The sequence below is a fragment of the Gymnodraco acuticeps genome, unplaced genomic scaffold (genome assembly GCF_902827175.1).
Source record: "Gymnodraco acuticeps unplaced genomic scaffold, fGymAcu1.1, whole genome shotgun sequence".
In the NCBI taxonomy this organism is placed as follows: Eukaryota; Metazoa; Chordata; class Actinopteri; order Perciformes; family Bathydraconidae; genus Gymnodraco; species Gymnodraco acuticeps.
The window spans coordinates 120,531-145,577 of NW_022990329.1; the positions used below are offsets into that span (position 1 = coordinate 120,531).

General features: G+C 38.2%; 1 protein-coding gene across 1 annotated transcript; it reads left to right on the forward strand.

Annotated features, from left to right (window-relative positions):
• The first annotated feature begins 1,844 nt into the window (after positions 1-1,844).
• LOC117550673 (troponin I-like) lies at positions 1,845-19,296 on the forward strand. Its single transcript, XM_034223157.1, has 12 exons — positions 1,845-1,867; positions 3,731-3,770; positions 4,004-4,132; positions 8,440-8,529; positions 9,797-9,970; positions 12,063-12,131; positions 15,531-15,562; positions 15,952-15,988; positions 16,876-17,004; positions 17,549-17,638; positions 18,689-18,862; positions 18,957-19,296. The coding sequence occupies exons 1-12, from the start codon at positions 1,860-1,862 to the stop codon at positions 19,032-19,034; spliced, it is 1,050 nt and encodes a 349-aa protein (XP_034079048.1). The 5' UTR covers positions 1,845-1,859; the 3' UTR covers positions 19,035-19,296.
• The last annotated feature ends 5,751 nt before the right edge of the window (positions 19,297-25,047 follow it).

Genomic DNA, 25,047 nt, shown 5'->3' on the forward strand with positions numbered 1-25,047 from the left:
GTTACAACCGGCCCTTTGAGTGCAACCATAATGATAATGTAGCCCGCGATGAAATTGAGTTTGACACCCCTGCTGTAATGCTTTCTAACTACCTGTAATGGAGCTGTTCCAGACCTATACTACATATCCTCCAGTAAAGTATATAAGCCCCGCCCCCCCTGGTAACAATTGCCCCCCCGTCCCGTCCCGTTCCGTCCTATACTGTAGGTGGAATTAGGGAGGAGACACATTTAAGAGTTTCCTGGGGAGTCTGGGAGCTTTCCAGGCTCTTCATTGATTGGTCCTCAGGTGCTCCGTTACCATAAAGAGGGTCTCCTTTCTGCTGAGTCAGCGCTTCACACCCTATATACCCCGATAATCGGTACTGTTCGGGACCTGTCACCTCTTCGTCTTCCTCCTCCTCGTCAGTAGGTATTTTATACCAGTTTGTTTTTTAAGATATTGGAAAACTAAACAAGATTTTTTTTTAATCTTTTCTTTGAGTCAATTCAAAAATAACTATTTCAGAGCTTTTAAAGTCACGGTAACAAAGTATCTTTTAATAACTAATACTATACTTATCAAAGTTTTTTTAGACTACTTTTCCACTTAACAAAGTATTTTCAGACTCATTTTCCACTTAACAAAGTTTTTTTAGACTACTTTTCCACTTAACAAAGTATTTTCAGACACATTTTCCACTTAACAAAGTATTTTCAGACTAATGTTCCACTTAACAAAGTATTTTTAGACTACTTATTGACTTAACAAAGTATTTTTTAACTACTTTTTTACTTATCAGTGTATTTTTTAACAATTTTCCACTTATCAAAGTATTTTCAGACTACTTTATAACTCCAGCAGGTGGGATTTAAGGTGTTTTAGGCGTGACGGCATGTTTTGTGGATTTAACGGGAGATTTACGGTTAAAGTCTGGATATCTGAGATGTATCAGCTCCCTGTGATGCTGCTTATATGATTTATTTCAATGGTTTAAATACCCTTAACTTAAATAAATCAAGGGTACTTTTAAGGGGTTTGATGTTGAATATCTTTGCTCAAAGTTATTGTGTGAAAATGTAATTAATTCGAGGAAAAGTTTCATTTAAAACTACAAAAATATAGATTTATATATAATCTGAAACTCTTCTGTTGATTTCTTTGCTTGTCTGTGGAAAGCTTGCATGTGTCTGCACGCACACGAGGCTTTTATTTTGAAATTCCTAATTGGATATGCACTAATTGAACAAATGAGTTAACTCTCTCCTGGAGACATTCTTGAAAAACTGCATTAAAATCAGGTGGATTTTTGCTATAAAGCGTTAAATGAATGAGATGTTTAATAAGGATTTGGCAGGTAGTTGTTTGTGTTGCTGTGACTCAAGTTTGATATTGTAAAACAGAGATTTCATCTGAAGAAAAAGCTCCTCTTAATGATTTAAAGTTGAGTTTCTTATGTTCTAATGCTCCAAACTCTGGACGCTGTTAGGCTTCATCACGGCTCTTTCTTCAGCCCTCAAAGCCTCGGCGTTATCGTTTATTTGTCCTTTTTATGATTTCTGATCCTCTGAATGTTTCCTGGTCACACCTCGACGCCGCGTGCCTTCAGGATGTTTGGAATGATTCACGACTCGCTCCTCGTGATCGGCGCCACATTTCTGGAGTAGAGGAAGAACTTAGAATTCCTGTCAGGAATGTTTTTCAGAGGCTTGGAGTAAAGAGCGCGTTTAAAATTAGCCGGTTTCTCCGAGATCGGGACGCAGGTCGTGTTTCAGGTTCAAAGGTCGCTGATTGATAACACGGAGCGACATGTGACCTGTCTGCTCATATTTAACTGTTTTCTGTCTCCGAACAGGGCGTGAAGAGCACAAGCAGCCAACATGTCTGAGTGAGTACAACGATGGGTATTCAACCTGCCTTCAATTAGGGACGTTTAATTAACGTCTGATGTTGATTGGATTTACTTTGGACACATTGCTTGTTGCTTTAAAACTGACTTTACAGCATTTTATTTGGGTTTTTTATTCATTTACTGCCATTTAATGAATTGATTTAAGGCAAGACAGTTTTATTGATTAAAGAATGTTGCAAACACATGTAGGTAGACTCAAAAACCTGATTTAAAGTTATAAAATAGAGAGTAAAATTATACAGTAATAGGAATATATTTATAAAAAAAGGATAAAAAAAAGTCTAACAAATACAATAGAAAATAAATAAGTAAGTTATAAGTATAAGTGAAATATAATGATTGTAATAATAATAATAATTATAATAATAATAAACTCTTAATTAATTTGATTGAATTCCTGTTAATCTCTCAGTATGTCTTGGATTCAAACACAGTCAGATTGTGTTACAGCGCGCGGTCTCTAGTTATAGGATTATCATCACAAACTGTAAAGGTGTACAATTCAGTGTTTCTCCAAATATCATCAATCATCAAAACGTAATGATCGGCAGTCGTGTCCTGTGGTTTGAGAACAACTGCAAACTTCTCCCCATAGGAATGAATGGGAAACGCCTGATCAGAGCTCAAAATCATCCAACTTTGAGGTCATACTGATTAAGCATACTTTCACGTAGAAAAGAGATTACAAGTTTAAACTGCTCTCCAGACTCTCCACTGTGTTGGACTAAAAGGGTTTTTTGATAGATGGAACGGTATTCCATCAAATCCCAGTTTAAATGTGGTGACATGTTCTAATTTGTATAGTGGGCGTGTCCGGGACGGAATGTTCAGAATGTGTGACATCATCCCTTCTTACAGTGGAGAGGCGGTTTCAAATCTGCTGGGGAAAAAATAGCTTAAATTTGCTCTAAATCCCCCAATAATCGCTCTTTTCACAACCTTTTAGATATGATGTCAGTAGCTTAGTTAGTCAGCGTTGTCTCGATGCCTTCATCATATCAAATTGACTGACATATTTAGTCCAAAAGCGCCTAGAAGTGACAACAACTCCAGCGGCCTCGAACATCATCTCAACACCATTGAAAACGTTTCCGTAAAGATCCTCGTAGATTTCTGCATTTTTAAAACTAGAGTGTAAATGTTGAGCTGCTTCTTTGGGACTCTGATAGTTTATTAGATGTCTCCGCGTGTCAGAGACATGTCTTCACATGTTAAAGTGAAGTGAACACATGTGTGAGCTGAAGGTCAGCCGGCAGCTTCAGATGACAGCAGCTGTCTGAGCCGCGGCTATAATTAATATTTATTCTCTCGGGTATTTAAAGAAGCATTTTATTGTCATGTTAATACAAAACTTACAAGTGTTTGCAGTTTGATTTCTAGAATTATTGTTAAATTCTGTTTGTTTTTTACACTAAAACACAATTTTAACGAATTAAATTGTGTATTTAGTTTTTGCTATAATGGTGAAGGATTTTACATTTTAAAGGGAAAGTTGTGGTTTTCATTCCATATTCAGCGAGCTGTTTCCAGTCCTTATTAGTCCACCTTTCAAAATGACCAACAATACCTTTAAAAAGGTTTAATATTTAAAGAAAATGTCAATTATATGAGTCTATTATGCTTTTTTTCAGAAACGAATATATAGATAAATAAATCAAATTAATCTCAGTCCGCTAATATGTGATTTTTAACTTATTTACTTTGTTAAAAATATGCTAAAATGGATAATTCTTGCACTTTTTCCTTATGTTTTCTTACCCAATATGAGGCAGACATCATGGCATAGTGTAAAAGATAGTTAATATATATATTTATTCTTCACGAACCTCCGTCCCACAGTGTAAAGAAAATGACGTCCAGCCGCAGGCATCATCTGAAGGTGAGAATAAACACCTGCACTTTTGAAAGAACATCCATAACATTCATCTGTTTGCAACTCATATATATCAATATTACAATTACTGTATATATAGTATATCATTGTGTTGCTCTATTGGAGGAGCGAGACCTCAGATTTCATTGACACATCTACACTTAATGCACACATGACAATACAAGCCTTGAACCCTTGAATAGACACTTAGTTTCCGCCTCTCTAACGTCGTGTTCCAGAGTTTGATCCTTCAGATCGCCGCCGGCTGGATCGAGGAGGAGAACAAGGAGCTCATCGCCGCCAAGGAGGCGTACATGTCTGAGAACGCTCCGAACCCCGACCTGGGAGGAGACATGGCCGCCCTGCAGGTGAGGGGGATACTGAGAGTACTCTGTGATACTAATACTACACCTGAAGTACTCATACCACACTGAAAATAATATATCACAACTATATTAACACACTAAAAATGAGTAATACAACACTAAAGAAGTACTAATACACCTCTAAAAACACGAAAATCACACTGACAAATACTAATACCACACTAAAGAAGTACTAATACCATACTGAAAAATACTAATACCACACTAAAGAAGTACTAATACCACACTAAAGAAGTACTAATACCACACTAAAGAAGTACTAATACCACACTAAATAAATACTAATACCATACTGAAAAATACTAATACCACACTAAAGAAGTACTAATACCACAATGAAAATAATATAATACTAATAACACTTGAAACTATATTAACACAATACAAAGTACTAATACCACACTGTAAATACTAACTAACAGCATGGGCGGCGCCAGGATTTGTTAGCTGCAGTAGCTTAGCAGTTGCTATATGACAGCACGGCGTTGCTAGTTACTTTTCAAAATAAATAAACAAACAATACCAGTGGGCCAAGCACGAGCCTGTTCATATTGTAGCGTTCGTTCACCGCTATTCAAGATCACAGATCTCGAGCCTTCAATGTCGAAAACGTTCTCTTTATTTTCTGGTATTGACGGCCACAGCCACGCCTTACAGAACCAATCAATAGTATAACACGCATTATGACTTTCCCCCACACTCGAACACAACTCCTACCGTCTCGTACTCCCTCCACACTCACACCGGAAACGCACACACCTGGAAGGGGCGGTCTCTACTCCCACCAACAACATTGCCTAAATAACTTTACAAATGTACACGTTTTTAGTCCCAGTGCGCCACTGAACGTAGCTATTATGTAAGGTGCTGGTATATATATACTAACTGTGCTTTCCCCCCCCAAAAGTTGTAAATCAAACAAGTGAAGTACATGTTATGTTATGTTATAAAGCCGTGGAGGGCGGGAGTTTATAAACCAAAGAGTAACCGCCCTTACGGGACGCTCTAATAAGTAAAGCGAACGCACCCGCAAGGACACCTGGCTTCCTATTGGTTGAGGGATTTTGAGGGTTGTTGCACAAAAGATCCGAGCGCGCACAGAAGAAATCTGAGAGCAGACATTTCACCAGCGCACAGAAACAGCCTGAATGCGAGGAGAAGGCTTTAAGCTGGAACACAGGAAATCTGTAAGCAGCAATATATCTGAGTGCAAAACAATGGGGTTGCTAAGCCGTTGCTATGCCAATTGTTGGAGTTGCTACAGCAACTCCAAGATACCCCCTGGCGCCGCCCCTGACTAACACACTGAAGAAGTACTAATACCACACTGTAAATACTAATACCACACTGTAAATACTAATACCACACTGTAAATACTAACTAACACACTGAAGAAGTACTAATACCACACTGTAAATACTAACTAACACACTGTAAATATATAATCTAACTGTAAACACTAATACCACACTTTAATAATAATCCTACTTTCAAGATACTCATAAAAACACTTCTAACAGTCTGAAATAGAATGAATCAAATACTTAAATCACTAAAACCACGACCAGCACAATGTGGAAGCTGAAGCCACACTGTTCAAACTAATACTACAACCAGCACAATGTGGAAGCTGAAGCCACACTGTTCAAACTAAAACTACAACCAGCACAATGTGGAAGCTGAAGCCACACTGTTCAAACTAATACTACAACCAGCACAATGTGGAAGCTGAAGCCACACTGTTCAAACTAATACTACAACCAGCACAATGTGGAAGCTGAAACCACACTGTTCAAACTAATACCACGACCAGCACAATGTGGAAGCTGAAGCCACACTGTTCAAACTAATACTACAACCAGCACAATGTGGAAGCTGAAGCCACACTGTTCAAACTAATACTACAACCAGCACAATGTGGAAGCTGAAGCCACACTGTTCAAACTAATACTACAACCAGCACAATGTGGAAGCTGAAACCACACTGTTCAAACTAATACTACAACCAGCACAATGTGGAAGCTGAAGCCACAACACATAGGACTAATATGACACTGAACACACAATATCACACTAGAAAACGTACTCATACCACATCAACAATACTAATACCACACTAAACAAGTACTATTACCACATCAACAATACTAATACCACACTAAACAAGTACTATTACCACATCAACAATACTAATAACTCACTAAACAAGTACTATTACCACGCTGACAATACTAATAACTCACTAAACAAGTACTATTACCACATCAACAATACTAATACCACACTAAACAAGTACTATTACCACACTGAAAAATACTAATACCACACTAAACAAGTACTATTACCACAATCAAAATACTAATAACTCATTAAAGAAGTACTAATAACTCACTGAAAATACTAATAACTCACTGAAAATACTAATAACTCACTGAAAATACTATAATATCACATTTTAAATTATATTAACACACAAACAAATACTAATACCACACCTAAAGTATGTAGACAACACTTAAATCACAAATACCACAACTAACACAATGTAAGCATATGATAAGTATTCATACCAGACTGAAAATAATATAATATCACACTTTAAACTATATTACCACACAAAATAAGTACTAATACCACACTGAAAATAATATAATACTAATTCTAATCACACTTTAAACTATATTACCACACTAAAAATGACTAATATAACACTAAAGAAGTACGAATACACTGCTAAAAACACTAATAACACATTAAACAAGTACTAATACCACACTCAAAATATGATTACACCTCTAAAAAGACGTATAACAAACTGAAAATAATATAATATCACACTTTGAACTACACTGAACAAAAATATAAACGCAACACTTTTGTTTTTGCTCCTATTTTTCATGAGATGAACTCAAAGATCTAAAACATTTTCGATATACACAAAATAACCATTTGGTCTGGGGGGTCCGAAAACCAGTCAGTATCTGGTGTGAGTAGGGGTAGGGGTAGGGTTAGGGTTAGGGGTAGGGGTAGGGTTAGGGTTAGGATTAGGGGTAGGGGTAGGGTTAGGGGTAGGGGTAGTGTTAGGGTTAGGTTAGGGGTAGGGGTAGTGTTAGGGGTAGGGTTAGTGGTAGGGTTAGGATTAGGGGTAGGGGTAGGGTTAGGGGTAGGGGTAGTGTTAGGGTTAGGGTTAGGGGTAGTGTTAGGGGTAGGGTTAGGGGTAGGGGTAGGGTTAGGGTTAGGGTTAGGGGTAGGGTTAGGGTTAGGGTTGGTGGTAGGGGTAGGGGTAGGGTAATGCTGTGAATCGAGTGGCCCATGGTGGTGGTGGGGTTATGGTATGGGCAGGCGTATGTAATGGACGACGAACACAGGCCACTCGATTCACAACATTACCCTAACCCTAACCCTACCCCTCACACCAGATACTGACTGGTTTTCAGACCCCCTCAGACCCCCCCAATAAAGCAAAACTGCACGTTTCAGAGTGGCCTTTTATTGTGGCCAGCCTAAGGCACACCTGTGCAATAATCATGCTGTCTAATCAGCATCTTGATATGCCACACCTGTGAGGTGGGATGGATTATCTCGGCAAAGGAGAAGTGCTCACTATCACAGGTTTTTTCAGATTTGTGAACAATATTTGAGAGAAATGGTTATTTTGTGTTTATAGAAAATGTTTTAGATCTTTGAGTTCATCTCATGAAGAATGGGAGCAAAAACAAAAGTGTTGCGTTTATATTTTTGTTCAGTGTATATTAACACACAAACAAATACTAATACCACACCTAAAGTATGGATACCAAACTGAAAATACCTACACAACATTGAAAACGTACTCATATCACATCAAAAATACTAATACCACACTAAAGAAGTACTAATACCACACTGAAAATACTAATACTACTTTCGAGATACTCATACCCCTAATAACACACTGAAAAAATATAAATACAACACTGAGAGGCACTTATACTACTCTAACACTAATAACATACTGAACAAATATTAATACAACACCTAAGTACTAATACCACTCTACGAAGTACTGATAACACACTGAAAGAGTACTAATACAACACTTTAAATACTAATATCACTAAGAAAATACTAATATCACACAAAAAAAGTACTAATTTCACACTGAGAAGTACTAATACTATTCTAAGAAGTATTGAAAACACACTGAAAGAGAACGAATACAACACTTTAAATACTGAGACCACGTGGAAAATACTTGACAGTAAAAGTCGTGCATTGAAATCGTTCTTGGCTGTTGTGTGTGTCGTCAGGAGCTTTGCAAGAAGCTGCACCAGGCGCTGGATAAGATCGACGACTCGCGGTACGACGCTGAGTCCAAAGTGAAGAAGAGCAACTTAGAGGTAACATAGCAGTCAACGTACTACAGAAATATACAACACTTTATATTAAGGTACACTTATTCACCATCAACTAGTTGTTCATTTACATAATAATAATAATACATGTTATTTTTATAGTGCTTTTCCTGCTGCTCAAAGCGCTTTACAAGCAAGTAGAGAAGATCAATAACAACATGCACATTAGAGTCAAACTACTAGCTTATTGGTTATGAACAAGACTTCACTTTAACATAGGGAACATGTTCTTATATAGAAATACCTCATTTTGAGTTATTTAGACTTAATTAACACTTATCGTTTCATGTATTGTTAAATAAGAATAGATCATATTTGTTAAGTGTTATTATGGGATAATCACTATTCTTGTGGTACTACTACCTCATTAGGCCCATATGGAGCAGAGCATATTAAGACAAACTCATGTACAACAACTTCCTTACTTGCAACAAATCAGCACTAATTAGAGGGTTATTGAGGAAAAACTCTCAACTAATGGATTATTACTTGTAGAATATGGTCTTGTAGAATAAGGCATTAATAAGTGTTTTATAATGACTAATAAAGAGCCAATATACTGCTAATATGCATGTTAATTAACAACTAGTTGATGGTTAATTTGTGTACCTTAATCTAAAGTGTTACCCAACAAACATATTTATTAGACAACATAGCAGTCAACGTCTTACTGAAATATAAAAACAACAAAAAACAAAATGTACTGAACGTAAAAGAAGTAAAAGTCCTCATTATGGAGGATGTCCCATTTGATAACAATATTTAATTGATTGTTGTTGTTGTTGTTGCAAAATGTGTTTACTGTGACACAAATTGTTAAAAAACGTTGAATACTGCTGGGTGGCTAAATCTATACGAATACATATTCACTTTTTAGTTGATATTTTGTATTTTTAATCTGAATCTGAACAGTAACAGAAACTTTTAAGATAAATATAGTGCAATAAAAGTCAAATATATCCTTGTTCGGCTGTTATCTGTTTTGGTAAATTAATTCTCCGATGTTGTTGTAGATTAGTTGGTTTTTGCAGGTTTTTACCACTTTTTCCTGCTTCTTGTGACGTTTTATCATAACTCTGTAATCCATGAGAACCACCACTGTAGTGTTTGGTCTGTTATTATGAAGAATCAGAAACAAAATCAGCTGCTTTCTGAAGTGGACCTGGCATTAAAGCACGTGTTCCCTCTCCAGCGGACGTAGCGTTAGCATTAGCTTGATATAAAGTCACGTTGAGATGTTTCTGTGCCTCAGATTGAAGACCTGAAGATGAAGGTGGTGGATCTGGTTGGAGTGAAGAAACCCGCTCTGAAGAAAGTGCGCATGTCTGCTGACGCCATGCTGCAGGCTCTGCTGGGAGGAAAACACAAGGTGACCATGGATCTGAGGTCCAACCTGAAGCAGGTCAAGAAGGAGGTCAAAGAGGAGGTGAGGAAGGAGCACGCATGATCACAGAGGCTTGAAATTAGCTTTGACTCAATTCAGATACTTTGCTTAGTACACTGCATGTTGTTCACTTGTGCGACGAGTGCATTTGTACCATGCAGCATTGTCTCAAATCAAACGTGACAACTGTGACCTCAAAGGAAGTGAGAAACGCAGCTGTTAGCAAGTTAGCTAGCTATCTATGCTAGTGTGTATGTTACCAATCACTACAGACGGCAACATTAGCAGATTAAAATGAAAGGTGGATTCGATTCGACGCCAGTATACAGAGTGTGCATTTTCACCATTGAGTGTTGTCTCAAATTAAACGTGAAGACTGTGCCCTCACAGGAACTGACAAATGCCGCTGTTAGCTAGTTAGCTACGCTATTTGCGGCACCAAATAATAACAGACTGCTCGATTAACCAAAATAAATGATCAGTGGCTTCTTTACAACACCAGTACCGTGTGTTAATTCCCACCGTTAAATTAGCTAGCAAGCTACGCTATTGTGTATGGTACCAAATCATTACAGACTGCTAAATCAACCAAATGAAATGAAAGGTGGCTTTAACACCAGTATACTGTGTGTGCATTTCCACAGGGTAGCATTGTCTCAAATCAAACATGATAGTTGTGCCCTCGAATGAAGTAACGAATGCTGCTGTTAGCTAGCTAGCTACGCTATTTGCGGTAACAAATAATAACAGGCTGGTCAATTAACCCAAATAAATGATCAGTGGCTTCTTTAGGACACCAATGCTATCTTTAGCTTTAGCAAATCATTACAGACCGCTAAATGTACCTACACAATGTAAAAGTACTTGCAGTTAAATGTCTCCTCTGACTGATCATTCAAAAATATTTCTAACTTTTCTGTCGCTGATCCTTTTATATTGAAGACATTTTGACCAGTCATAGCTCACGAAATATTAGGATTATTTAATTAAATGACCATTCCACAATGTAAACATCCTCTAAATAAAGCACAAGTCTTGCATTAAAATCTACTTTTTTAATCTAAAATCATTAAAAAAAAATCCCAAAGTATTGTTTTATACAGATTATAAAATATCCAGTTATGCAGATGATCGATGAGAGTAACACCTACGTCACTTCTGGGCAAACATTAGGCCCCGCCCACTTTTGGGGGAAAACAACGCTGTCATTTGAACGGCGGTCAATACAAATTCTGAAGTTTTTGACAATCCGATCAGAAATGTATGAAAACCGTGGATTTTCTGATCTTCAAAGAGTCCGATTGCGATGGCCACACAGGCAGACTATTACATTCAATCATTTGAAATCAACGATCGGGTTAGGGTTATATAACTTAATAACTTAATTGAATAACTCGATATATGGTTAAATTAAAATCAGTAGGCGAGGCTGTAATTTCGCCAGCTGTTACTCTCATGAGCGAGGCGGAACATAATAGTTTTATCATGCCAACAAGCTGCTGTGTCGTTTATTGCTCCTCAAACAGATCCAGAGTTCAGTGTTTCTGAACTTCCTCTAAGAAGAAAGGACAGTAACAGAAGAGCTCTGTGGCTTCAGGCTTCATCGCCAAATGACAGCGTTGTGTCCCCCAAAAGTGGGCGGGGCCGTAAAGTGACATAGATGTTACTCTCATCCATGGACATTGATCGCCTGCTGCTATATTTAACCATATATCGAGCCCGATCTTCGATTTCAAATGATTTAATGTAATTGTTTTGCCTGTCTGGCCATCGTAATCGGGCTCTTTGAAGATCCAAAAATCCACGGTTTTCTTACATTTCTGATCAGATTGGCAAAAACTTCAGAATTTCTATTGACCGCCGTTCAAATGACAGCGTTGTTTTCCCCCAAAAGTGGGCGGAGCCGTACTTTTTGCCCGGGAGTGACGTAGGTGTTACTCTCATCTATAGGTCTCAGATATATAAAAAACATGAAGTGTTTTGCTCAAAATACCAAACAGATAACACATTTTATTTTCTCCTTACACACCGGGGACACATATTTATGTATAATAGACATCAAAAAGTGTACTTTGCATGAAAGGACATCTTTAAATTGAGTGTTTTTTAATTAATGAGTTGTTTTTCTCTGCAGACGCCGGAAGCGCTGGATTGGCGTAAGAACATCGACGATAAGGCCGACAGGAAGAAGATGTTCGAGACTTCCTAAGAAGTTTCCCCGAAGGTTTCGAGGAGGAGACGTCTACAGATTAGACCTTTTCTCTTTTTTGTTGTGATAGCTTCCCCCCCCCCCCCCCCCCCCGACAGACTGAATCAACACCAAGTAACGCCAACGTGTACGTAGCTAAAATGTCTGAAAGAAAAAACAGCATTTTAAAATGTACAGGTTTTCATGAAGTCATTAGAAATAAATGTTTTGACATAAGGATTCATTTGTTTGTTACATTTATCTGTTTAGTAATCACTCCGTATTCTGTGTTCTACTCCAAACTGACAGTTTAATTAAGGTTTTAAAGCATTAAGACATTTAGACTTTGGAAAACTTGAAATCTACGGAGGCCCGGAAGAGACATTTAGGGGGAAAAATCAAAGGGATTTCAGTGTCCTATGGCCTATTTGTGATTGTGATGTGGTCTAAATTCTCTATATCAATTATATGAATTGTCCAATATCTATATTTTCCAATCAACTCTACCTGCTAAATGTTAACGTCCATTTTTTTGATGCAAAAGTCAGTTGCTGCTTGGTCTGTAAATCCACAAAAAATATTTGGTGGCCACAGTTTCTGCCCGATGAGACTGAGGCCACACGGAGACGAGGTGGGGAGAGGCGGGGCTATGGCGTCATCGATTCAGGAAATGATCGTATAGGGCGTACGCACGGAGCCGCAATCGCTTCGTCCTCAGACCTACCCACCTTGGGAGCCGGTTTCAAAGTTTATCGGTTTCGGGCTCCGAAGCCGCGGCTCCGTTTCGGCCTCGAGTGGACGGGGCCTGAAATGTGTAAATTAAATTCAGTGTTTGTGCAGATAAAGTGAATTTGCACTTGTTATTTTCTTAGATATTATATCCCCCCATGATTGTCCCTTCCAGGTCTCCGTAGAAGAAGAATCTTTACTTTGATCATTTGAGCTTTCTGTTTAAAATGTGATGCAGGGAAGTTGGCATCACGGTACGGTACTCATACTACACTGATACTTTAGTGTAGTATGAGTACACAGAGGAGAAGTAATCTGGTACTTAAGAGAAGTATAAGTACAGAGGAAGACTGAAAGATGTAGTAAAAGCTTCACAAACAAATCCAATTTAATAATATTAATAAAATGGAGTCAAAAAATGTATGTAGTTACAAATATTACATTATGTTTTTTCAAGTGTAAATACATCTGGGTAAACAATCAAAAGGTTCGGGAAATACTTCAAGGACGTATTTAGAAAAGGACAAAAAAACTATTCGGTTTTGTGTACATTTCTATTTTTAAAGTGTGCCAATAATTCAAAAACAAGTAATTACCCTACTTTAGTTTTTTCATCAACAATTTCCCCAAAAATCCCAAAACACTTGTTCATGTCTTTTTGTTGGCAGACAGAAATGCAAATAACACTTTGGCAAACAATCAAAATAAATATATATCATTCTAATGAAGCAACTGTTCTCTGCTATTTCACTTTTTTAATCTTTTATTTCAATTTAAATTCACTTGTTTCAAAAACATTGCTTGGAAATTAAAGTTTTTTATGAAATACTTTTGAGAGGATCTATACCAAATCCATCTGAACAAGAAGACTGGACTCAATCATTAAAACGCTTTTGATTAGGACTTCCCAAACAGAAATGTTAAAGTTAGTGTCAATGGGAAGTTGCATATGGTAAGAAGATGGATTCAAATGGAAGTTCTTTCTTCAAAAACAACTTTAAGGGTTTATTTAAGGGACTTTTTTGGAAATAAAGGTGTTTTTAAAGCAGGGCTGTTAAGGTCAGATAATAGCCTCGTTTACTCTTGTTTATGTTCTTTTATATTCCCCCCCTCCTCTTGTGTGAATCTGCATTTCGAAGCCTGCTCTCGGGGAGGGCGTTTTGCAGCTCGTGTATTTTAAGGATCTCGCCGGCCCATTGGTCGATCAGGGAATTCCATTTCCCTAAAGAGGATGTGAGCGTTTTGCTGAGACATCGCAACCCACCATATATACCCGATTTCACTTTCCACTGTGTAGCTTTGGCAGTGCCTCCTTTTCTTCCACGAGTGCGTCTCTTCTCCTTCGTCTCCTTCGTCTCTTCAATAGGTGAGGTTTACTCTTCTCTTTTGATATCCAGTCTCTACAGGAGCTTCTCTGAGAGCAGCATCATTGATTCAATCAATTCATTTCCTCGTGTTCCTCCACCTGTCTGACCCTTCCTGACTCGCTCTCTGCGTTCGACCCGTTTCCTCCACAGATTTACGGGCGCTGTACTCTTTGTGTTTTATGGTCCTGAGGCTCACAGAGAGTCAATGCAAGTCCTCAACCTGTCAGACGGCTAACATACCGACGTGTCATTATGATGTCTGAGTTTCTGAGAGCTTCAGAATAATATCACGGTGAAACAAAAACAAGCTCATTGATTGAACTCTTAAATCGTACGTGCAGTTTTTCGAAGGTAGAAGTGTTTCATTGGTTGCATTAATCCTCTGTTAATTGGTCGTTAAAATGGAAAGTAGGCAGAGTATATTAATACGTTTATTCGTCTCAGTGTCGGCAGGGTGATTTCACTTCTTGGCTCTTATCAGTTTTTATATTAGGTGTCGAATTCTGTTGTAATGTAATAACACTTTAAATAATCAACACTGCAGCTTTTGAAGCGTTTAAATGTGGGTCTTCGAGAATCACTGAAAAAATCTATGTGTTAATTAATATTAGCAATCAAATTAGATTAAAGTACCTAAAGTAAAAGTACTTCTTATGCAAAATGACACTTTATAAAGTATTATATACTATTGGAAAATATGTACTTATGCATTTATGTAAAGCAGCTGTTTTGATTTTGATGTGTTGATAATGTTATAGTTGTTTGTGTGTATGTGCTCTATTAATTTAGTTGTTTCATTATTTAAAAAAAATAGAAAATAAATTAAATTGGAAAATAAAACAATGAGATAAGAGATAATTAATTGAAAAAAACAAATTGAAAACATTAAATTAAATTAGAAATGAATGACTCAGAGGAAAAAGATCTGAAAATGAAAAGAATACTCAAAGTTTATTTTCGGATATATTCCTCATATTTAACCCTTCGCTGATTCTGCGTCTCCGGACACTCGAGGCGTTCCCAGTTTAGTTCAGGCGACGCCGCTCCTCTCCAGCTGGCCTCGGATCGCCTTACGCCTCAAATACTCCGTCAGAAAATCTGCTGCTCGGAGAGAAACTCACACCGACACCCGAAACCCGAAACTACGGCTCCCTGCAGGGGCCAAAAACACCTCAGAGGTCAAAAGACTTCAGAGGTTTCCTCAAATTGACTCGTCTCTCCTCTGTCCTCTGTCCTCTGTTCCTCTGTCCTCTGTTCCTCTGTCCTCTGTCCTCTGTCCTCTGTTCCTCTGTCCCTCTGTCCCTCTGTCCTCATGCAGGGTGTGGAGAGAAAACACGCCACCATGACTGAGTGAGTACAAGTACACACAGGACAAGTATAAGTACACAGGAGGAGTATAAGTACACAGGACAAGTATAAGTACACAGGATGAGTATGAGTACATAGGAGGAGTACTACGATAGTTTAGAGAAGTATAAGTACACAGGAGGAGTACTCTGTTACTTTACTGTAGTATAAGTACACAGGAAGAAGTAGTCTGATACTTTACTGTAGTATAAGTACTTACACTGGTAGAATAAGTGTTTAACTAAACTAAATGTTAGCATGAATACAGACAGAGGTTAGGAAGTACTCTGATACTTTACTGTAGTATGAGTACAGAGGAAGAAGTACTCTGTACTCATACTACAGTAAATATCTAATGAATTCATGATGTTTTTCTGACTTTCTTCAAACAGAAAAAAGATGACCTCGAGCCGCAGGCATGCCCTGAAGGTAAAGAGAAAAACAATCTGATTTAATCTGCATTTCTCCGTCATCTCAATCCAGAAACACCGGTTTTATGGATTTTCCTGAACATGACATTTGTTAGACGCTTTTACCCAAAGCGCCTTCCACACTTTTTACTGTGGACAAGCAATTTGGGGCGAAGTGTCTCAGGGACACAACGACGTGCTGACTGCAGTGGGACTCGAACTTGCTATCCCCTGATTTGAAGTCCAGCACACTATCCACTGAGCCACTGCCACCCAACAATATTGATAAATATTTAAATGTGTTCATGTCGTCATCAAATCCCATTGGTTCCTACTGAAGATTTAAAAAAACACAAATATATATTTTAAATTCTCAGTAATTCATTAAATAGCTGATGCATGTAGTTTCGATTGACTGTATTGTAACATTTTAATATTTGTATTTAAAAAAACATTTATATTTTTTATTTATTGGAAATATTTACTGCAATTTCTTGTGCTTTTATAAATATCAATTAGACTCTTTTTTTGAATGATTTTATTACAAATTCTTAATATAACTTCTTATGTATTTTATTTTCACATTCTTAATTTAATTTCTTGTGTTTAGATTCATACATTATTTTATTCAATTTTATTTAATTTCTTCTTGGTTATTTGTATTTAAACCTGTGTCTTTTCTTATTTTAATTTGTTTTAATTAATCAAAATGTTTAAATCTCTTAATTGCAAATTGTTATTGTTATATTTTTGTATTTTAACTTATTAGATGTTGTTATTTCATTCACTTGTAGCAGCATCTTCTCCTCCGGGTTAGATGCAGTTTCCAGATGGTTGCACGGTGCTTCTTGAGTCTCCTTTATCTTTCTGAAACACTGAAAGCTTCTCCTCCTGTTCCTCCCGCAGAGTTTGATCCTCACCATCGCGGCCAAGTGGCTCGACGAGGAGAAAGCTGCCGATATTGCGGCGAAGGAGGAGTACATGACGGAGCATTGCGTCAAACCCAGCATGAGCGGGGACCAGGCTGCCCTCATGGTGAGAGGGAGGCAAAAACATAAACACCAAACGTTTTAAAATGTTTTGAATATTTGTAATTCTGTAATTTAATTGATATAAAAAAAATATATTTTAACATTTTCTAATTTTTTTAATTTTAACATGTTTTATTTTTTTTCTAATTCTTTAATTTAATTTGATTTTAATTTTAAAATGTTTTTATTTAAACATCTTTTTTTTCTAATTCTTTAAAAAAAAAAATCTTTTAATAAAAACATATAATATTTAATTTAAAAGTTTTAAATCTTCAAATATTGGCATTTTTACATTTCTAAATAATCTTTTATTTTTTTGTATTTTTGAATTTTAAAATATGTTTATAAACGATTTGAACTGTTACTGCGTTAGCTTCAATTTAAGCCACACTTTTTTTAGTGTAATGGATTAGATAGTCATTACACATTTAAATTCCAACTACAATAATTTGTGTTAACTGCAGCTCACTGCATCGCGCCAAAGACAACAGTCAGTGCACATGTTGTTGTTTGTTTACTTTGAGTAACATGTGTTTGTGTGTTGACAGGAAACATGCAAGAAGCTGCACGCTCTGCTCGACAAGCTTGATGAGGAGAGATACGACCTGGCGTCCAAAGTGGGCAAAGCCGACAAAGAGGTAAACAATCTCTGCTCAATGAAACACAACAAGGTTAGCTGTTAGCATCTCCCTGGTCCAATGGGATTCCTCCATGTGATTTTGGATTAATCTCTGCGTCAAACAAACGTTTTTGAGACTGACACGTTTAGTTCAGCAGGATAATCTCCACATATCAACACCACTTTATGATTTCTGAAGTAAAAAGCTAACGTTAGGCTACGCAGTGCTTCTCAAAGTGTGGTCCGCGGACCACTGGTGGTCCGTGAGCGCCCCCTAGTGGTCCGTGAGTATATTGGTAACATTTCACATTTGAAATAAATAAATACATTTAAGTTTTCCGCACTCTCGCGGGAATATCTCCGCAATGGAACGAGCTTAAGTTTCACTTTCTATTGCATGATAAAGCCCAGGGCAACACATTCGTCACACACTTGTTTGTACCATTTTCAGGCGATTTATAATCTGTTCTAGAAAAACGATGTGTTTTGGGATATTTGTGGAGTTAGGTGGTCCGCGAGTGTTTTTTTATGGTCCTTGGTATGACAAAGTTTGAGAAACACTGCTATAAAGGAACTACAGCACGGTCACATGACTTCACGTCACCACCGCTAAGCTAAAGGCGGCTAATGTTGGGCTATAAAGGAACTACAGCACGGTCACATGACTTCACGTCACCACCGCTAAGCTAAAGGCGGCTAATGTTGGGCTATAAAGGAACTACAGCATGGTCACATGACTTCACGTCACCACCGCTAAGCTAAAGGCGGCTAATGTTGGGCTATAAGGGAACTACAGCACGGTCACATGACTTCACGTCACCACCGCTAAGCTAAAGGCGGCTAATGTTGGGCTATAAAGGAACTACAGCACAGTCACATGACTTCACGTCACCACCGCTAAGCTAAAGGTGGCTAATGTTGGGTGTGATGACGTTTAGTCGTCTCATTTAGACACTTGTTAGCAACCACTGTTTTTAAATCACCAGTGGGATATTTACTGACGTATTTTATGGCGTACCTCTTCAGCTTGTGTTAACCACAGACCTTATGTTGGTCTTTTCTCTGGTAGATTGAGGATCTGAACATTAAAGTGGTGGATCTGAGAGGAGTGAAGAAGCCCGCTCTGAGGAAAGTGCGCATGTCAGCTGACGCCATGTTGAAGGCTCTTCTGGGGTCCAAACACAGCGTGAACATGGACCTGAGAGCCAACCTGAAGCAGGTCAAGAAGGAGGTCAAAGAGGAGGTGAGCCGCTGTTTGTTTATTACTTTTTATCTTCATACAAATAATATAAAATATTATTTTGATGATAAACCGTGTTGTTTCTCCTCCTCTACAGCCCCAAGAAGCTGCCGGCGACTGGCGTAAGAACGTTGAGGATAAGGCCGACAGGAAGAAGATGTTTGAGGCCACCTAAACGCTGCTCTGTGTCTGTATTATATTTATTATAAAATGAATGTACGGTGTTGGTGGAAGTGACGGCTGAGCAGCGGCAGGTTAGATCTGTCTGAGAGGAGGCGGCTCTCTGCAGGAAAAAAAGAGCTTTTTAAAGGATTTTATTTGTATTTGTCTTTGTCTGAATGGAGGCGGAGGAGGTTCACACACTAACACACACCATAACAAGTCTTAACACATTCAGTGGAACACACACTGAACAATAAAATCAATGTGGAAGAGAATCACGTGGGTCTGTCTTCATTTGTTTTTATTCACAGAAGTGCAGCACATCACCGTCAACGCACTCTGAAACATATTTGTTTACAATTACACACACACACAGACGCACGCACGCACACACACACACACATATATACACACACACACACATACAGACGCACACACACACAGACGCACACACACACACACAAGACACACACATACACACACACACACACACACACAGACGCACGCACTTACACACACATACACACACACACACACAAGACACACACACACAGACACACGCACACACACATACACACATACACACACACACAAGACACACGCACACACACAGACGCACGCACACACACACACACACACATACACACACACACACAAGACACACGCACACACACAGACGCACGCACACACAAGACACATACAGATGCACGCACACACACATACACACATACACACACACACAAGACACACACACACACACAAGACACACACACACACAGACACACGCACACACAAGACACACACAGATGCACGCACACACACATACACACATACACACACACACAAGACACACACACACACACACACAGACGCACGCACACACAAGACACACACAGATGCACGCACACACACATACACACATACACACACACACAAGACACACACACACACACACACACACACACACAGACACAACATCTGATTATCAAGTCAAAAATATTATTAGATTTCATTTTTAAAATCAGAAAAAAAAAAGTTTAGCTAAAATTAGGTACTTTTAAAATGAATAATATTAAATATGATTAAGATGTGTTGATCGAATTAATGTTAATTGTCCATAATTTTATTACTTTTAATGAAAATAATCAGATTAAGAGATTTGTTAGCGTAGAATAGATGAGGGTAACACATGCCTCACTTCCGGGTAAAAATTACGGCCCCGCCCACTTTTGGGGGAAAACACAGCTGTCATTTGAACTGCGGTCAATACACATTCTGAAGTTTTTGCCAATCCGATCAGAAATGTAAGAAAACTGTGGATTTTTGGATCTTCAGAGAGCGCGATTACGATGGCAAACAATTACATTACATCATTTGAAATCGACGATCGGGCTCGATATATGGTTAAATATAGCAGTAGGCGATCGATGTCCATCGATGAGAGTAACACCTACGTCACTTTATGGCCCCGCCCACTTTTGGGGGAAACAACGATGTAATTTGAACGGCGATCAAGCCTGAAGCCACAGAGCTCTTCTGTTACTGTCCTTTCTTCTGAGAGGAAGAAAAAAAAAATCCAAACATTTCTGATCGGATTGTCATAAACTTCAGAATTTGTATTGACCGCCGTTCAAATGACAGCGTTGTTTTCCCCCCAAAGTGGGCGGGGCCGTAATTTTCGCCCAGAAGTGACGCATGTGTTACTCTCATCTAAAAGTAATTATAAGTATAAGAGTATTTTTTATCAAAAATAATTTTAATTAAATTGAAATGCTGATTCAGACTTCTATTACATGTCCCTGTTCAATTGTTTTAAATATTAAAGAAAAATATTAATATTTGTAAAAACACATATAATATAATTGACCATTTTTTTGTGTTTAATTATTATTCTATTTCTTGGCTATCAATGATATACAGTAGTGCTAAACAAATACATACATATTTGTTTTAAAAACTTGCATTAGTAATTTCAGCATCATTTCACTTCCATACTTTTGATTTATTTTCCTTAACCCTTAGATGCCCGAGTGATGGACCCTACACTCTTCCATAAGTGGGTCAAAAAGGACCCGTATTAGAATAATATGTGTTTTCATGCCATTTTTGTCATTTTGGTTAAGAAAAATCACATTATATTTTGGTTCACACTAGAAATATTTTATATTTAAGTTTTCACTATTTATAATTTTCTAAAAATGTTTTTACATTTTGAAAAAAAAACGGAATTCCATAGAAATGCATGCGGGTCATTTTTGACCCACTTATGGAAGCTTGGGGTAGAAATATAAAAAAATACAATTTCTTAAAATGTATAAAATGTGAATGGCATGATATCCAAAACATCTTTTTTGAGGAATAGCTGGAATATGAAATGATACAAAAATGTAATTACAAAGAAAACCACCTCGCCGGGTCAAAGAAGACCCACTTATGCATCTAAGGGTTAAATAAGATACAACTTTGAATTAAAATTGATCCTTTCATTTATTCAAATGATATAAAATAAAATGTAATATACATGACAAATGATTGTGTGCCTATACATCCTATTGTTGATATATTAATACCCCTTATACTTTATCATAATCTTCTACCTTATTTCAATGTATATATAAACACATACTAAGTATATTCTCTGTATCTCTCGTAATAGACATTTATTTATTAATAAGATGTTATAATTAATATCTTAAAATTCAAATAGCTTCCATAATAGAATCCTTATGTGTGCTGGAAATCTGTTTTAATTTTAATTAGTGTGAAAGGATTTAAAAAACCTTTGTATCTTTGTTACTCAGATTGTGGACAGTCCTACTCGCCCTAACATTAAGTCCCGTAATAAATCCTCCCTAATTGATCTCATTTTAACTAATGCTCCCTATAAATACTCATCTGTGGGAGTATTTGCGAATGATCTGAGTGATCACTGTGTTGTAGCCACAATTAGGGACACTAAGGTCCAAAAGGTTAAACCTGGTATTATTATTAAGAGAGACATAAAACATTTTGTGGAGCAGGGTTTTGTGCATGATCTGTTTGGGTTTGATTGGGGTAAAATGGATCTGTGTGCTGATGTGGAAACCACATCGTCTTATTTTTATCTTGGTTTTATGGAGATCATTGATAGACATAGTAAATTTAGAGTAAAGGGACGAGACAATCCTTGGTTTTCTGCTGAGCTGTCCAGTCTCCTTCATGAGAGAAACACGGCCTGGGCAAAGGCTAGGAAATCAGGCTCAGAGGTAGAGTGGCTACGTTTTAGGCAGCTAAGGAATAGCTTCACTTCAAATGTCAAAAGTGTAAAGTCGAAGTACTATCTGTCAGTAACCACAAAGAACCTAAATAATCCTAGGAAATTTTGAAAAGCCATAAAATCGATCTCCACCGGCGATATCCGTAATGAGCTACCTCCGTGCCTCACCACAGCATCTGGCTCTATATCGGACAGGGCTACTATGTTAAATTGCTTTAATGAGCATTTTGTGTCCCGTGGCTCTCTGTTTCATTCTGTTTCTAACTCTGCTTCTGTGAACACTACAGTCTGTGACTCTGAACAATGTGGTCTGGAAATCCCTTTCAGTTTTACTCCTTTTACTGTTGATGTTGTTCATGAAGCCTTATCTAAGCTAGATCCTAAGAAACCGGCTGGCCCGGACAACGTAGAACCTTTCTTTTTAAAGATAGCTGCAGATGTTATTGCTCCACCTCTCACTTCTCTTTTTAACCTCTCCCTCAGCACAAATACAATTCCAAAAGTATGGAAGTCAGCGTATGTCCTGCCTTTGCTGAAAGGAGGGGAGGCCACCTTATTAAACAACTATAGGCCAATCTCTAAGTTGTCAATTCTGGCTAAGGTTCTTGAACGCCTAGTGAGTGAACAGGTAAAGGAGTTTTTATGTACACATGACATCCTGTCTAAACATCAGTCAGGCTTCAGAAAGCAACACAGCACCATCACTGCCACAATGAAAGTGGTGAATGATGTGGCGAGTATTTTAGATAATAAGCAGAGTTGTGCAGCTCTATTTATTGACCTATCCAAAGCGTTTGATACCGTCGATCATCGCATCTTAAAGCAGAGGCTACTCAGTATCGGCATGTCCAGCCATGCAGTGGGTGGTTTGTGAACGACCTCTCTGAAAGGTCCCAATGTGTTCACTTTGATGGGCTGTCTTCTGAGTGGTTAAACATCACTAATGGTGTACCACAAGGTTCTGTTTTCGGTCCACTTTTATTCTCCATATCAACAGTTTAGGTGAAAATGTGGATGAAGCATTTGTATGCGGATGATACCGTGATGTTCTGTGCAGGTCCCTCCATTCAGGAGGCTGCTGTTTAAATTACAGGCAGTTTTTAACATTATTCAGACTCAGCTCTCTGAACTTAAGTTTCTTTTAAATGTTGAGAAAACCAAGGTAATGCTCTTTTCTAAAGCTAAAAAGACTACAGACACTGCTTTGGATATTGTTACAATGCAAGGACAAGTACTCAAAGTGGTTACCTGTTATAAATACCTTGGTATCTGGCTTGATGATTGTCTCTCTTTTAAACTTCAGGTCATTAATCTGCTTAAAAAGCTGAGGGTTAGGCTACGTTTCTTTTTCAGGAACAAGTCCTGTTTCTCGCTTGAGGCCAGGAAAAGGCTCTGTGACCTTTTGACCTGTGCTGGACTCTGGTGATCTGATCTCTATGAATGCACCTGCCCATTGCCTGATCAAGTTAGATGCCGCCTATCACAGCGCTCTGAGATTTGTTACTAACTGTAAAGCACTGACTCATCACTGCACCCTGTATGCCAAGGCAGGTCTGCCTTCACTAACTGTACGGAGGCTCAGTCACTGGTACACGTTCATCTATAAAGCCAGGTTGGGTAAACTACCTTTTTATATCTGCTCTCTGATCTCTCGACGAATTGAAAGTACTTATTGCCTGAGATCTCATGATGTTGTTTTATTAAATGTACCAAGTGCTAGGACTGTCTTAGGGAAGAACGCTTTTAGTTGTGCAGCTCCACTAACTTGGAACAGTCTGCAAACATGTTTCAAACTGAGCACTTTGGTTCCCCTGCATCACTTTGAAACTCAGCTGGGTGACATGCTGTGTGATACTCATGGTACCTGTCTCTGTAAATAGAGTTTGTAAACTGTACATTATGTTGTTTGTCATCATTATTGTTGTTCTGTTGTTTTCATGTTACATGTGAAACTAATGTCCTGCAGGTCACCTTGAAGAAGAGATCTTTTGATCTCAAGGGGCTTCACCTGGTTAAAGAAAGGCTACAAACAAACAAAATTAAATGTAATATTTTATATACAGTAGTCCTGCTCTTTACTAGAGAAATATTTAACCCAAATTATAATCAGTCCCTCTGGGGGTGATCAAAGTATTTTGTAATATTAAATCACAACGAGATGTGTGATTACAAGACTGAAGAAAATCAGATTTCAATCCCAGAATTAGTGACCAAAACGTTCTTTAAGGAGTCAACTCAGTGCTATTTCACCACCTAGCCCTCCAAACACACACACACACACACACACACACACACACACACACACACACACACACACACACACACACACACACACACACACACACACACACACACACACACACACACACACACACACACACACACACACACACACACACACACACACACACACACACACACACACACACACACACACACACACACACACACACACACCACACACACACACACACACCACACACACACACACACACACACACTCTCACACTCCTTGTATGGTGCTCTGGGAGCCCGAGGCTCTACAGTTTCAGGGTCTAACTTTATCTGGTCTCGGTCGGGGGGGAATGTGTGAAGACGCCTCGCAGAAGTTATATTTAGATCATGTCACCGAGGCGTCTTTAGAACTCGCTGCGACTCACTTTCTGTCAGAATTTATAAAAAATGCGACTGCTGCTCATTTTATAAGCCCTGCAGGGGCGGGACATCTCTAAGAGGTTGATCAATCACAACAGAGCTGGCCAGCTAACCA